At 45.2% G+C, this 15,051-nt stretch overlaps 2 protein-coding genes across 2 annotated transcripts; both read right to left on the bottom strand.

The window, feature by feature from the left end:
* Positions 1-467: 467 nt before the first annotated feature.
* On the bottom strand, positions 468-2,464 carry LOC101786437 (ALA-interacting subunit 1). Its single transcript, XM_004963580.2, has 8 exons — positions 2,404-2,464; positions 2,059-2,117; positions 1,914-1,988; positions 1,720-1,827; positions 1,536-1,606; positions 1,120-1,420; positions 714-1,003; positions 468-576 (listed from the first exon to the last, which is right to left on the bottom strand). The coding sequence occupies exons 1-8, from the start codon at positions 2,462-2,464 to the stop codon at positions 516-518; spliced, it is 1,026 nt and encodes a 341-aa protein (XP_004963637.1). The 3' UTR covers positions 468-515.
* A 7,239-nt stretch (positions 2,465-9,703) lies between these two features.
* LOC101785883 lies at positions 9,704-13,632 on the bottom strand. Its single transcript, XM_004961359.2, has 7 exons — positions 12,991-13,632; positions 12,329-12,568; positions 11,590-11,679; positions 10,929-11,078; positions 10,697-10,821; positions 10,166-10,295; positions 9,704-10,068 (listed from the first exon to the last, which is right to left on the bottom strand). Exons 1-7 carry the CDS (start codon positions 13,522-13,524, stop codon positions 9,943-9,945), a joined length of 1,395 nt encoding a protein of 464 aa, XP_004961416.1. The 5' UTR covers positions 13,525-13,632; the 3' UTR covers positions 9,704-9,942.
* Positions 13,633-15,051: the final 1,419 nt, after the last annotated feature.

Raw genomic sequence — 15,051 nt, 5'->3', positions numbered from 1 at the left:
CACTGATCTATCTTTTCTAGGACTACTGTACCTACTCCGTTTGAGGTCGTTTTCGCAATGATGTACGTTGAATGTATGCTCCCTAAATCGCAAATGGAAACCTAACGAAGAACCTCTTTGATGTCTATATGTACCTTTTGTCATCTACATTGTTACATATGTTGTAGCTCTACTTCTTCCATGCCTTTCTTTCAAATATTAAAAATAAATATGTAAAGAGTACTATAGGAATTGAAAACGTAATTTGCATAGCCCATTAGCGTTCGTAACACCAGCTATCGAAACAACAAACCAACAAAAAATCCTAAATCCTCGAGACGACCATGCAAGCGTCATGCACATGGACGAAGTAGGCGCGGCGTAGCGCGCCTCCCTTCCTAGTATATCTAGGGCATGACAAAACAGATGGACACGAAGAACAAACAACTTGTAACTCACAGGAACTTCAGCTGTGTAGACATGCCACTGACAAATTCCTGGGTACATGCACTCTGCACAGTGGGCTTAGCAGTCTTTCAGTTTGGATGGTCTGGGTTTTCTTTGTTCCATGACAAGTACGCGGGATCTCCAAGGGTCCTGAAATAGAGCATCACCAAGCACCAACACAGCCGCTTCAACATTTTATATTCTGGTTGAAAAAAAACCCAGAAATGTGCTCCACGCACGTGAAGAGTGTCGCGCATTACGATCAGTCCAACGACGCGACGACGTACCTTGGCTTGAGCACGTAGAGGACGACGAAGCCCATGGCGAGGAAGAGGCAGATGCCGCCGATGGCCACGTACGCGGCGCCGATGAAGTTGTTCCTGCCGCCGATCCAGGACGTGGTGGACAGGACCAGCGCCTTCGTCCCCCCGAAGCTGTACGTGTTGTAGTTGTTCTGGATCACCACCGTGATTTCATCGCTCGCCATGATGTCCGTCTCGATTCTTCCGTAGAGCTTCCTGAATGTTGGGAGTGCGGCGGTTCTCATCCAGACTATGAGGTCCTCCTGCTCACTCAACTGAAGAGAAAAAAAGGAAAACACAAACGAAATCAAGGAAGAAATGATTCAGTAGCATCTCAAGATGATGGCTCTGATCGATCAGAACAGATCGAAGAAGAAGCTTCTGCTCTAACCGGTAATTTCTCGTTGAGCTTAGCACCACCGACTAGACCGCCCTTCTGGAAATTGCTGGGGTAAACATCGCTGCCAAACTTTTTGTTCTTGTCGCTGTCCCAGGCTATGTTCTTCTTGTTCACTTCAACGGCCTTCTTGTTGACAGAAAATGAGTAGGTGTCGTTGAACAAGCTCCATGCAATGAGACCGCAGGGCACAATCGGAGCGCCGTCTTGACTGGTGGCTTCAGGCTCACAGTTTGTTATAACACTCGCTGAATCCTTCATCCGCAATTGTTTGTCGTTTCGACTCTTGACATACCTGGGGTTAACATTACATGCCATTCAGTCCGACAATGGCCTGTTTGGTTTGTACCTGACGCAAAATTCAGTTGACAGAGTTTGTATAATGTAAAACATGAAGTTCTAGGGTTCACCGGCGATGATTCTGATAGAAGTTTTCAAGCTGGTAGTATATGTGTACTGGCCCTTTCATTGGTTTCGGCACCTGAAAGACGATAAATCTCACCATCGTTTTACTTACCAAATGCTTGAAGTTTGCAAGCTACACAAAGAGATCATAGGCAAGAAACAGGTTCAGGTCGACAATGGCGTACTCACAGTGATCTTTCTTGTGCACGCTTTATCTGTCTTGGTATCCTGAATGAACCCGACCTTGTCGTTCGCAGATATGCACTCGGCATCATATCGGTCAACCAACTCAACAATCTGTGTGCAAATCAGGTTAACAGACAACCAAGTGCATCACATAGTGTTGCAATTGAGGTTTCAGAATGAACGTGAAAGCTGCATACGTCCTGTGATGCAGAAAGCGAAGCGAGACCTATCGGGACGAAGACGATGCCAATAAGCGAGAAGGCGCCAATGACCTAGGCAATGCCAATTCTTCATGGTTAGAATTGAGAACTTTGGAAGTACAGAAGATGGTGTAGTGCTTACGATCCCAGGAGTCAGCAGTGGCTTGCATGCTGGAAGCTCCTGCTGTGTAAACTTGGAATCTGCACACAACGAAGGGACCTCAATCGCAGAAACATGCATCAATTCCCCCAAGACATTAGGCATTTGATACTTGATGAGATGTTAAAACTGGAACTAATTTCGAATCACTAAGTTTCCAAATAACAACATCCTCTTCATTCTTCACCATTTCGCATCACAAAGTGAAAAAGAAACAAACAATCTGATATTTACAAAAAAAAAAAGAAACGCGTTCAGAATGTATATGATGATGAAATCGAAAGATCAATCAGAGAGAACGAAGGTGGGGAGGACAGCAGCGCGTACACTTGGGCTTCTTGGACCGCCGCGAGGCCACGGAATCGGTCTCCGATCCTGACGAACTCATCTACACACGCAACCACATCGGCGGCGATCAAAACACAACGGGAATCGAAGACACATTATTGCCTCCTAAATCCTGATCGGAAACTGCGTATTTTTACCAGGCCGCAGGCAGGGTGATCGTGACGCGAACGCGCGATCGAGGTCTATCTCTACCGGCCGGATCGAGGAGGGTTCGTCGCGAGGAGGGAGGCCTGCAGGTTCGTCACACGGGGGGTGCGGGCCCCTTCCGTATCCCGGGGCCTCTTTCGCTGGAATGGCGTAGCGGAGACTCCCCGGGCGGCCGCCACGTCGGGCCCAATCTCAGCCGTCCAGTGACCGAGCCGAGCCGAGCCGAAGGTAGGCAGAGCTAGCCTGGGGAACGTGTTCCGCCGCGTGCGTGCCGGACGCGAGCTTTCGGTGGACGGTGTCGACGTCGTAGCAGGAGCGGTCGCAGCAGCGCGACGGCGACGCGTGAAGCGAATGGAGCTGCGGGCCTGCGGCGCGGCTGACGTTACCCCAAAATCCCAACTTTGGCACTATAAAAAAGAATATTTCCCATCACATCAAACTTACGATACATGCATGGAGTACTAAATATAGACGAAATCAAAAACTAATTGTACAGTTTGGTTGTACTTTGCGAGACGAATCTTTGAAACCTAATCAGTTAATATTTGAACAATAATTCACAAATACAAACGAAACGCTACAGCATGCTATAGGGCTAACGCAGTGATTTTGGTTGTCCAAAATCGGGCAGCCTTGGGTCTCGTCGCACACGGCACGGCACACGGCAGCACGCTGGAAGCGGGCAGGCATGACAGGGACAGGGACGTGTCGTCCGAGGTTCAGCTCCGACGGCTCAGGAGCCAGGACTCAGGGGAGCTGTTCGTCTCGAATCGAATGTTATGGACGGAGGAGGAAGTGACGGCTGCTTGGACATGGAGGTTATTGGAATCTCCTTTGCCTGTCGCTATGAACCATTTTGCTCCCTCCATCGCTTCAAACTTAACCTAGCCGTTGGCCAAGGATCTTGAGCGACAATTTGGTGAAAAGTGACATGGCAGTCGATGCACAGCCTGGTTTGGCTTTGAATCTGTGCTAATCTGTTGGCCAGGAAATCATGATTTGAATGGTAAGTGTGATCTAGCATCCATCAGTCAGTCGAATCAATGATCTGGCAGTTGAATTAATTTTTTAGACAGTTACATTTACAAGTCACATCCTGTGATTATTAGATGTGTTAGATTTGGGCCATCCACGTCACGTCTAACGGGCTGACAGAGAGAATGAGAGCATCTAGAGCGGAGTTCACAGAATACTTTACCTTATCTCTAAAGTAGGAAAGGATCTTGAACAACATCGTAATGGGTGCTCGTCTCTTGGCATATTGTCCGCGAAGAGTCAATCCCCGATAAAATTAAGGAAAGACCTACTGATCAACAATGCAAAAGGAACTTTATTTTCTGATGAACTCTTGTGACCCATGCATTGTTTTATCATGCATCATGCATGCATGCTTCGCTCCCTTTTGCAAATCCATAATTTTTTTGAACGAATTTTGAAAATCTATCATGGTCGGCCATGATAACCTAAAAAAGCTCCCCAGGGGTACGTTCCTCTTCTTAAAAAACAAACCATAAAAGCCTAGTTCCCAAAGAATAGTAATATCATCAGTAGTCAGACGGCGGGGCGGCGAATATGCCATTTTCCATGAGAAGGCCAATTTGCATAGGCTGCATTGCATGGCATGGAAAACAAGCAGGCAATATGGTCGCAAGAGAGAGAAACGTAGGAGTAGCGTTCACCACAAGTTTAATCCTGGCCGCACGCCTGCAATGCGTTCTCGAGTCAGATTTGGCCTCCCTTTCCCTCGCCGCCGTCCGTTTCGCCCCGCGATTCCTTCAGTTTTTCCATGGAAACCAGTGGCTCGCACATGCCCACATTCCGATGCCCAGCAGCTGCCGCTATGCTTAGATTACCTCTGATCCTCCTCATAGGCCAAGAAATCCTCCTCATAGGTCAAGAACTCCGCCGCTGATGCTGATGCCCAAGAACCCCACACGAGTGTTCATATATTCAGTTTCAGTACTACACTCTAAAGCCTGTTGAGTTTTCTATTTTTCTTGGGTAAAAGTCGTCGCATGAAACCTGACCTAACTGAGAGGATTCCTGCATGATTTGCAGTAAAGGTGCTGCATGTTTTCCTACTGCCAAGTGTAGCCTTCTAAGGACGCTTGATGTAAAAACTAATCAGTTCTAACTTAACTGCCAGATGTCATCTCTAATAGAAAAACCTCGTCAGTCAGCTGGTTGACAGGTTCAGATTAGAAGTAGTGCTCAGCGATGTCACAATCACCTGAGTCAGCTGCCGTCTGTTAAAAGAACAACGGAAATCCCATTCCGGCAGCTTTAACAGTTTAGTCACGCACGGATCAAAAAATCATATACTGCATATCATGACTACAGGATTCTCATGCTTTGCTACTGCATCTAAAAAAAATGGAGATACTTGTACATGATGAATAGAAGAAGTACAGAACCCAACGGCCGTCCGGGGGAAAAAGGAGATCCTTTTGAGGCCGGCAGTTGGTCGTCAAGAGTTTTCCACCGTCTACTAGGAATCCTTTTGCCTGGAGGCTATAAATGGAGTCGGTCCCTTGGGCCAATCAGCACGAGCAGTCCATCAGAGTCTGTCTGAAAACAAGCTCTGGTAGCCGACTAGGCAAGCCGAGCCAAGGCCAGGCGCCCTCCTCCGACCAGAGCACAGCAAGCAACACCACCAATCCACGTCTTCCGCGCAGCTTCCAATGGGTTCACGCGACGGCACTAGCGGCAAAGCTTCCTTGCGTCTCGTGTCAGCGTGCCTTGCCCTGTGCCTTCTCCTATCTCGTTGTTCGCCATGCGAAGGCCGCAAGCTGCTGCCGGCCGACGAGGAAGGCGGCAAGAAGGTGATGCACGTCGAGGGCGACCTGGTGCTCAGAGTGCCACCGGCGTCACCCATCACCGGCAACAGCGGCGGCAGCGTGGTCGTGGAGGAGCCGCCGGCGGTGGCGCCGAGGGGGTTCTCGGCGGGCGGCAGGGCCGCGCGGTTGATGCGCTCGGTGCCGAGCCCTGGCGTTGGGCACTAGCCCCAGTTGTTGCCTCGTCGTCGAGACATGTTTGTGCTCTGCAGACGAGTTTCTCCTCGATTTCTTGGTTTCTCTACTACTTCTTGTACGCTTTTTTTCTGTTGAGATAAAAATGAAAAGAGCACGCGAATGATCCTCCCAAAATCAATGGTGAAAGGATCGAGCGTGTTTGTTGTACATGGGTCAGCCGAAAAATAATGCACGTAAAAGTTGATGCCTCTGCTGCGCTAGAGAACGCCGCGGCGTCGGCGTCAGAGTTCCCCTGTCGTGCCAGTTGCACGGTTCAGGTGTCCGGCGGCATTCCGCTCGATACTATTGCCATCGCTTCTCGTTGATGTCTCGGCCGGCCAGTGATGGCGCACACCTTTTGTCTTTTTTTTTTCTCCGGTATAAACAAATGGAAAAGGTCTATTTTACTCCCCTCACCTATTTACTTTATCCCCTTAATCTTCTAAGCAAAATTTAGGCTCACTTTGCTCCTCAAACTATTTCATTTGGTCCAATCTACCTCCTAATTAGATTTTTTTTGTTTCTTCACGTACAAATTGAATTTTAATTTCAGATTTTGTTAGTTGACTTATAACATGATGCTCCATGTTAAAAAATATATTAGAATTTTTTTATGATTACTTTTTGTACAATTTTGTATATCTAAGATCAATTTCATATTAAATATTCCTGACCTATGAAAATAATCATGAAAAATTCTTAGTATAATTTTCTAACATAAGGCATCATATTGTACATGCTCACAAAATTTGAACTCAAAATTCAACTCATACACGAAAAAACAAAAAAGAGAATCTAATTAAGGGTAGATTGGACCAAATGAAATAGTTCAGCGGAGTAAAGTGAGCCAAAACTTTATTCAGAGGTTAAGCGGACAAAGTAGATAGGTGAGAGGAGTAAAATGGACTTTTCACTAAACAAACACGTGATATACTGTACGATTGCGTTCATTTGTAGAAGTCGGTCCGGACTTCAGATATCCGCGGACAGCCATACAGAGACAACTCACGAAGAGGACAAGCTCACAAGCCCAAGATATCTCACATCAGCTCATCGCCGTGCGCATCACGGAGAACAAATGTTGAAAAGCCATTTCACATCTGCCGTTGTAGTGAACCAAAACTTCATAACCGAGAAACATTTCAGCACCAATCAACGAACTTCAGAACTGAGAAAAACATTTCGTCACCAACTAACCAAGTTCAGAATGGAGAGAAAAAACCTGAGCAGCTTCGAGCTCGGGAATGTCCTTGGGTAGAAAGAAGGATCAGCCACTGCTAGGCTTGACGCATCAAGTAGGACATCGCTAACGTGATTGTCCACCATGTAGTTCCTGGGAAAACATCTCGAGCCTAGGCTAGCGAGATTTGGCTGTAATCACTCCCCAAATCCTCCATCGTCAGTTCAAACGACAAAGTTTTAGATCTCCTAAAAGCAGCTTCCTAGGCTAGCGAGATTTGCTTCTCTAGGAAACGCTTTTGGAAAAGCTACCTCTCCCCTAAACAGGACCTTAATCATGGCAACTAAAGCATTCACTAATGTGTGTCCACGATATTAACACATTATGAAATTATGATCATACATTTGTAAATAAAAATGGGATGCAAGCAAGTTCAAAGATCACGATTTGCTTCCAACCATATATATGTTCAAACAGCACTTGAGTGACAACAGAGCATGGCACTGAGTATTGCACGATGTGGAAGGAACTTCTGCATATCAAAACCCCAAAAATATGCATAATGGGTTAGACTGTCCCCTATCTCTACCAAATTCAAGAAGAGATTCAATTTCTCCATTAATTTAGCATTTGGTTCATTATTTGTTTCTACACAAAATGTGCGGAGTTCACAACTTCATAACAAACTACGGAGTTTCTACATTGATTGTTTCCATTCATGGTTACAAAGGCGAAGGCAAACTTCAAAAACACTGAAAGAATGATCAGTATAGGTAGTTAGCTTATGGAAATTGCGACAGTTTTTGCTAGTCCAAAGTTTCGCTAGTCAAAGCATGAGAAAAAAAGAATCATGTTTAAAGTTTTCGCTAGTTCAAGCATAATGAAAATTAATTCTCCCATAAAAGTTCAATATTGTCCCTAAGCGGTGAAAAGCTAACCTGAACATGTAATACATATTAAATATAAAAAACATATAATAAATATTGTTAAATAAACAAGACATATATAAAAAAACTCAAACCCTAGCCACCGCACAAAATGGTGCCTAGATCTCTGGCGCATAGGCCACCGCCAGCTTGCGCATCTTCACGCGGATAGGCTTCCTAGCAACCGCCGCACGCTCCCACGCCGCCAGACCGATGACACGAAACCATGGTCGGAAGCGGATCCCACAATGTCGGAGGCGATCCAGTGCCCGAGCTAGATACCAGCCGACCTTTGCAGCGCGTGCTACTAGCTCGGAATTGTTCGCCCGCCGAGTCACCATCGTCAAGGCCAAGAAATGGCATGGTGTACCCTTGCATTTGGCCAGGCGACATGCATGTGCATGTGCAGGTGCCGCCATGCGGGCCGCTCCAAGGAGCTCCAAGCGTCGACTAAGACCCACCATAGGTATGGTGGAGGAGAGGCGGAAGCAGAGCAGGGTGTGATGGAGTTATTGTGGTGGGAACAATGGTGGGAAGGAGACAAGGGATCGAAAGAGGAGATAAGGGGCAAAAGTGAACGAGTGGAGGTAGGACCAATGGCAGGAGGTTTTTATTAGATGAGTTGGGATTGACCAATCAGTCAATGCTATTATGGTGTCGATGGCAATTACTTTTGCATCAGTTGCCACAGCTAGCCAAAGATGCGGGATTGGTAATTTTATATGAAGTTTTTTTGTTTCTGTTGGATGGGATGTTGGCGGTGTTTGGATGTTTGGAGTGAGAACTCACGAGAATTCATTGTGTGAATAGATGCAAAAAAACCTTAGTATTATGTGAGCAGAGGTCATAAAGCCCTATTTTAATTCAACAGTGTAAATTGAGTGATCTACTGAAATGAATTATTTATGTTCACCATGGGGTCGTTTGTGCTATATAATAATTTAGAGTGGTTTTCACTGAGGAGTCCTTTGAGATGCAGACATGTGGATGTTTTAAGGATTTTTGAAGGAACAATTGTCAAAAAGGAATTATTCCTATCTTTAGCTTGTAGGAACATGAACAGTATAGGAATTCGCTCATTTGTAGGAACATGAACAGTATAGGAATTCGCTCATTGCTATGTCTGTCCATTCCACAATCCAATATTAATTTAAAGGGTGTTTGGATACCCCTTGCTAAACTTTAGCAGCTAAAATTTAGCAACTTTTAGCTGCTAAACTTCCAAACACCCTTGCTAAAGTTTGCTAAAGTTGAGTTGCTAAAGTTTAGCACTTTAGTAAGTTTTTGGTTGCTAAAACTTGCTAAAAGGTGGGCTGGACAACCTATACCCCTCATTTATTGTTTGTCTGGTGCATTCATTGAGGGCAAATAAGTCTTTATCCATCTCATTATGCTATTTAGCAAAGGTATCCAGACAGCCTTGACTAAACTTTAGCAACTAAAGTTTAGCAACTTTTAGCTACTAAATTTTAGCAAGAGTAACTAAATAGGGCCAATACAAGGGGGACAAGATGACAATCAATTTGATAGTTGCAATTAACTACATAATGTCACCACTTTCCCTACTTCAAAAATGTGAGGGTCCACCGCCTATGAAAAAGAGAATGGAAAGCTGAGTTTGTACCAATACTAAAAACATCTTTATGGTGGATAACCAATAAATTTTAAAAAATAAATTCAGAAATAATGATGCGAATACACAAGTTGGTCAAGGCTGCCTAGGGAGTTTCTTTATTTAGCTCTTACCAGCCTTTTTCTGCTACCAACAGAACATGTATGAATCCCGAAGAAGTAAAGAACCAATATATTCCATATGAAAACTAATTTAATTTGGATATGAAAACTAATTTAATTTGGTAAGTTTTGTGTATGAATTGCAACGATACAAGGAATACAGCATACTCATGACACTATTCAACTGGGTGGATATGGTTACCTGCTATACATTGCACAAGGTTACACGCTATACGTATGTAAAATTTGTGGTATAGGCATATAATCGTGAAATCGATGAATGGTTAATGCAAGACGCAAGCTTTCAAATTTATTCCATAGCGGGTCAAAACATGGGGCATCAAATGAAATCCCACATTACAATTTCTTTTTAGGATTATATACAGTTTGAGAAGATACCTACATGGCTACGAAAATCGTCCAATATATACAATTTTTTTAAATACATATATACAGTTGTATCGTCTTCTCGAATGCACATATATACAGATGTATGAGCTCACAGGGGAGACGTCACAGGTCAAAACTCAAAACCACCATTCAGTTGAACAGATAAAGAAGGCATGGCCATGTTGTCAAGGGGTGTTTCCAACGTGATTACTAGTCCCGAACTGCCGACCTGACCATTCCATTTGGATCGTCCAAGCTGCCAGAGCACCACAAGAGGGCATCAGTTAACAATGAGGCGTGTGCTTAAATAAGAAGCAACTTATTATACATGAGAAAAGTGCTGGAGCGCGTACAGAAAGGGCTGTGAAAGCCGAGGGATGTCTTGAGCAAGAGAAACCACACATTACATTGAGCTCCTCCTTCAATGAGTGGACAAACTCGGCACGTATTCCAGGATCACTTCCTCCGAAAGTGGGGCAAACACTGTTGCATATAGTTGCATCAATTTGTTCAAAAGTGACCAAAATAAAAATAAATTTGGAAAGAAAGGTTCAATAGAAACAGAATGCCTTCTAAAGACAGCATGACAGCAGTTAAAACTCTGGAAGCAGTTAAATAGCTAGTCATGTTTCTGCTCATTGTTAAAGGTAAAAAACAAGATCAATGAACACACACTCAAGTTGGACTTGATGGTAGATCTTAGACCTATATATCTGCCAAAGCTTTCCTGCCAATGAAAATATTAACACAACCATCCATCCAACAAAAAGCGCGCACTGCACTGTGCCTAACAGCAGGCCACCTTTTTACTAAGCTGCTCGGTAATAAACTCACTTTTCTTGAAAAGAAAAAAAACAATTATAACTTTAATTATGTTTACCTACCTGACTTGAATACTGGGCCTCACCATAAGGCCAGACTTCTTCCATGCTACAGCTTGTGCAACTCCAACTGAAAGGGAATTGTCAGGCCATTGAAACATTGGGGTAAACCTAGTTCCTTGTTTGCTCTGCATAAGAAATGGAGTAGAAATAAGAATGGCAAGCAAAATAATTAGGAACAGATCTCAAGAGGATTAAGTGATGCTACAGGTTGCATGTTAATGCTTATACTAACCTTGAAGGAGAAGCTCACTTTTGTTTCACCAGGGCACTTTCCATGAGCTTGGAGCAATCCACCAAATAAAGGGAAGAAACCACTTGCTGTTATTCCCTCACCAGCAACATATGTCAATTGTCCATTTGGAAATTGCACATCCATGAAAGACTGAAAAACAACTAGAAAAGCTAAGAAGATTAACGAAAAAAATGTCACAGCGCAGCAGTGAATTATACCAATCATCGTGCTTCTACAAAAGACCATGTCACAGAAAAGAAACATTACATTCTTCATGGGCTTCGATGCTACCATGTAATGCTATGTTGCTCTATAAATCTCTATGTTTAAAGTCAATTACCAAAGCCAATTACATCAGCCAGTGATTTATGGGGAAAATCCTACAAATGTAATGGAAACATATATCCCTTTGATAGCATGACAGCAACATAAAATGAGAAAGCATGCTAACCAGCTAACCTGGTACTAACTTCCAAGCATCAAGTGACTGTTCTTAGTATATCGAGTGACAACAGGAAAATGTCTATTGCATTGTGAATTTGCTATACAATATAACTGAAATCTGATAGCAACCAGAAATCGGATAAAGGAGTTGGAATGGAGAACAAGAGAGCAAAAGGTGAATGGGAGAAGGTGAAAACGCATGTACAAGTAAACTTACACAAGTTACAGGGTTGAGGCACATCATTGACATCAGCATCCATTTTCTATGTTTTGACCAGATAGCTGGGCACAAGGAGTGCATTCTATTCTGCAGAGCACACATGAATTTCAGTCAGGACATGTAACACAGAACAAGCTAGCACACACACACTTGAAGTGCTTAAATAGGCATGACCGCATGATTAGTACACATTAGGGGTGTTCAAACCAGTTTGTGCCAAACCAGCCCGCACCTGCTGGATGGGGGAAATGGCTTAGCAGAAATTGACATGCAAAATAATACACTGCTAAATTATTCAAAAGAATACTGCATGCATGACTCTGGCAATAGGACCAATATTTGATAACATAAATAGTTTATATAGATATGGATACAGAAGTAAACAATGAACAGGTGCATGTTCATCTGTAATGTTCAGAAAGAATATAAGGCACGAAGCTGGGGTAAGCATAACAATTGCAAGTATTCGAGTGTAAATAACTGAGAATCGAAGATTGTGGTACAAAGGGGCAGATAGCATTCCAGAATCCCTAATAATATGCTATAACTTGCATGTATGAACTATCATCCATTGGACCAAGAAAATATTCCATTTGAGATAGAGATTCAAAGCTCATGGTCTATAACAAAATAATCAAATAGGCTGTGTTCATAAGCCAAGTGATGCAATAAATATAAATTGAACAGGCATGTAAGATGAAAACAACATTAAACCAAAAGAACGGGAGACAAGTACCTTGCGATCATAACCATACCAAAGAAGGTGTTGCTTTGACAGATGAACAGGCAAAAGAAGCGTAGAGTCTCGAACAAATAGTAAAGGCCCCACTTGAATAAGGAAAAGAGGTGAACTATCATTTCCAGAATTTAAACTGCCATGTGATGACTCTAACCTCCAAAGGTCTCCGCGTGCAACTACTGAACTCTCAAAGTCACGGTGCCTGGTGTTGTAAGCTGCAGAGATGTTTACAGTTCCCTGTGCCAGGTACAAGAATTTGTATTTCAGGATTAAAAAAGACCATTTAGTATCCAACCCATCTGCATGACTAAACGCAGGTATAGAGAAAGAAGTATCACTTTTTGATGCAGCAACAGCATAATGAACTGCATGTACTACTAAGTTACAATCATGTAGTCATAATATGATAAAACATGTATAGCCTATTACAGAAATTGAATTTATGATTAGCACAATTGCACAAGCAATTGAAGCGCCAAAGCTTTCAAAAATATCAACGGGATATGATGGTTCACGTAAATGAAACATATACCCAAAAACATTACTGCAAAATCTAGCTCCAGTACATGTTTTAGAATAGAATCGTGAGGTTACTGTGACAGAAATGTGTCGATTAAGCCCAATTGATCATCCAGCTCAACCCAATCTATCACACATACCTTAGCATTCTTAACGTTCTCCAATGTCCCAATTTCGCATCCGAATCCGTCTTCCTCCTCATCCAACCCGTCAGCACCTCCAGCCCCAACCCCGCTCGCGCTAGCTGCAGTGGCACTTCCAGTGGCCGCCGCCGCAGCAGCCGCTGCCACCTCGAGGGACCCTATATCTGTAGCCCTTTCCAAAGCACGGAACGGCAAGGGCACGGGAACTTGGCGCGCGAGCTGCTGAACCGCCGCGCCGAGCTCGTACCCCGCCTGCCCGAGCCGGCCGCCGATCTCGACGAGCGACGAGACGGCCACGGCGGGGAGGTCGACACCCCCGCGGCGCACCCCGTCGACGAAGGGGACGACGGGGAGGTCGATCTCGAAGGGGATGGCGAGCTTGGGCGGCAGCAGCGCCGGCGGCGACCACGGGGGCAGCTGCGGCGGCTGCGCGTGGAGGAGCAGCCCCGAGAAGCCCTGAGCGAGGCGGTCCGCGAGGTCCTGCCCGTGCCGCTGCACGCCTACCCACGAGGCCTCGAGCGAGATCTCCATGGCGGATCCGATCCGAGCCCCCCGAGCCCGTAGGGCTTCGAGGGGAAGGAGGAAGAGGAGGATTCGCGAAGCGCAGGCGTGTGGAGGGGAAGCGGCGAGTTTAGTGGTGGACTGGCGGTTATGTGAGGATATTGGGAGGGGAGCACGACAACGGCTTGCTTGCCCTCGACGAGACGATGTGGATGGATGGACGGCTGGATATCACTCACGCCCCGACCGGGTGGGACCCAGCCCCGCCCGCCCTGTCCCTTTCAGGTCTGGCCTCCTGGCAAAACCGCTAGAGCGGCGGGGTTCATCGAACCCATTCATCTCCATCTCCCGTCGAAGGGAAATGGATGGGAATTCAGGGTTAGGATTCGGGGGCTTCGGGATTTGGTGGTTATCTCGATGTTCAGCTGCAGAGGAAGCTTGGGGCGGCTTGTCAGCCATTGGTGGAGGTGGAAGAGATGGCGAGGCGGAGGCGGCGAGGGCGCTGCCGGAACCGAGCGGCAGGGGACCCCCTGGGCGGAGGAAGCGGTGGGGGCGTTAAGCTTCAAGAGATTAGCGTCGACGGCGGTGAAGACCGCCGAAGCTGGCGGGGGAGCTTGGGAGAGGGACGGACAAGAAGGATGCGGTTGCGCATGCCACTAGAACCGGGAGGTGGGAGTGGCTTGTGGGCAGCGGCGGAGCTCATTGGAGCCAGAAGGGAGGCATGGCGTGACGGGGGAGCTCAGGGGATATGGAGGAAACATGTGGTGTCGGGGGAGGCGGAGGAAACGAGGAAACAGGCAGAGCAACAGATCTAGCAGGGGCGGATCTAGCTAGATGCCTTTGCTAGGGTCAGGCCTCTTGCGCATGGCGGCAAGCCAACAACATATTGGTACCAGACGTGCCATGACTAACCATCCGTTTGCGATCGACAAAAAGATCCATATTTCTCATCTATAGCATAATGTATTTAGATACATATTTGCTTGTTTGTGGGGTAGGCCAATTCCTGCATTCCAATTGTCCAATCTATTCTATTCTTCCGTTAAACAATTAATGAATGAATGAAACAATTGCTTAGTGGTGTGTATGTTTCGAATGTACCATTGTACTATGATGATGGAGATCTTTGAAAAATGAAGAAGAAAATCAAGTTTTGGAATATTTGTGGGAATGTAATTTTCTTCAAAATTTTTTTAGTTTTTTCAATTGAAATGTCTTTTTGAACAACTTATCTTGTAATTATTTTGTTGTACAATGTTTCTTTTTTATCTTGAATGAAAAAAATTAGCTTGGGAATCGGGAATACCCAACATTCCAAATCCTAGCTCCGCCACTTACCACTATTGATAAACTGATGGAGATGGTCATACCAATCGATGGAAGAGATGGGTCTGTACCCCACGTCCGTGTTAGCATCCGCAGCATACTAAGTCTATTCCAACATAGACGTGCTGGTAATGGTAACCATTGAGTCCTTGACTCAGCTGATGGATCAGGTACTTGAACTCGCGTGTGCAGTTGTCCCGCCAAACGCTCCGCACTGTGACCTCTGATATC

This window comes from Setaria italica, chromosome III (assembly GCF_000263155.2).
Source record: "Setaria italica strain Yugu1 chromosome III, Setaria_italica_v2.0, whole genome shotgun sequence".
Classification (NCBI taxonomy): Eukaryota; Viridiplantae; Streptophyta; class Magnoliopsida; order Poales; family Poaceae; genus Setaria; species Setaria italica.
Note: the sequence above shows the minus strand (reverse complement) of the source record. Positions and strands in the feature narration are given on the sequence as shown.

Coding starts and splice junctions, on each gene's coding strand:
- LOC101785883 (XM_004961359.2), bottom strand. CDS start 13,524: ATGGAGATCTCGCTCGAGGCCTCGTGGGTAGGCGTGCAGCGGCACGGG. Junction 12,569..12,990: donor AGAACGTTAAGAATGCTAAG/GTATGTGTGATA, acceptor TACCTGGCACAG/GGAACTGTAAACATCTCTGC. Junction 10,296..10,696: donor AGGCCCAGTATTCAAGTCAG/GTAGGTAAACAT, acceptor TATATGCAACAG/TGTTTGCCCCACTTTCGGAG.
- LOC101786437 (XM_004963580.2), bottom strand. CDS start 2,464: ATGAGTTCGTCAGGATCGGAGACCGATTCCGTGGCCTCGCGGCGGTCC. Junction 1,989..2,058: donor CACTGCTGACTCCTGGGATC/GTAAGCACTACA, acceptor GGCATTGCCTAG/GTCATTGGCGCCTTCTCGCT. Junction 1,004..1,119: donor AGCTCAACGAGAAATTACCG/GTTAGAGCAGAA, acceptor TTTTCTCTTCAG/TTGAGTGAGCAGGAGGACCT.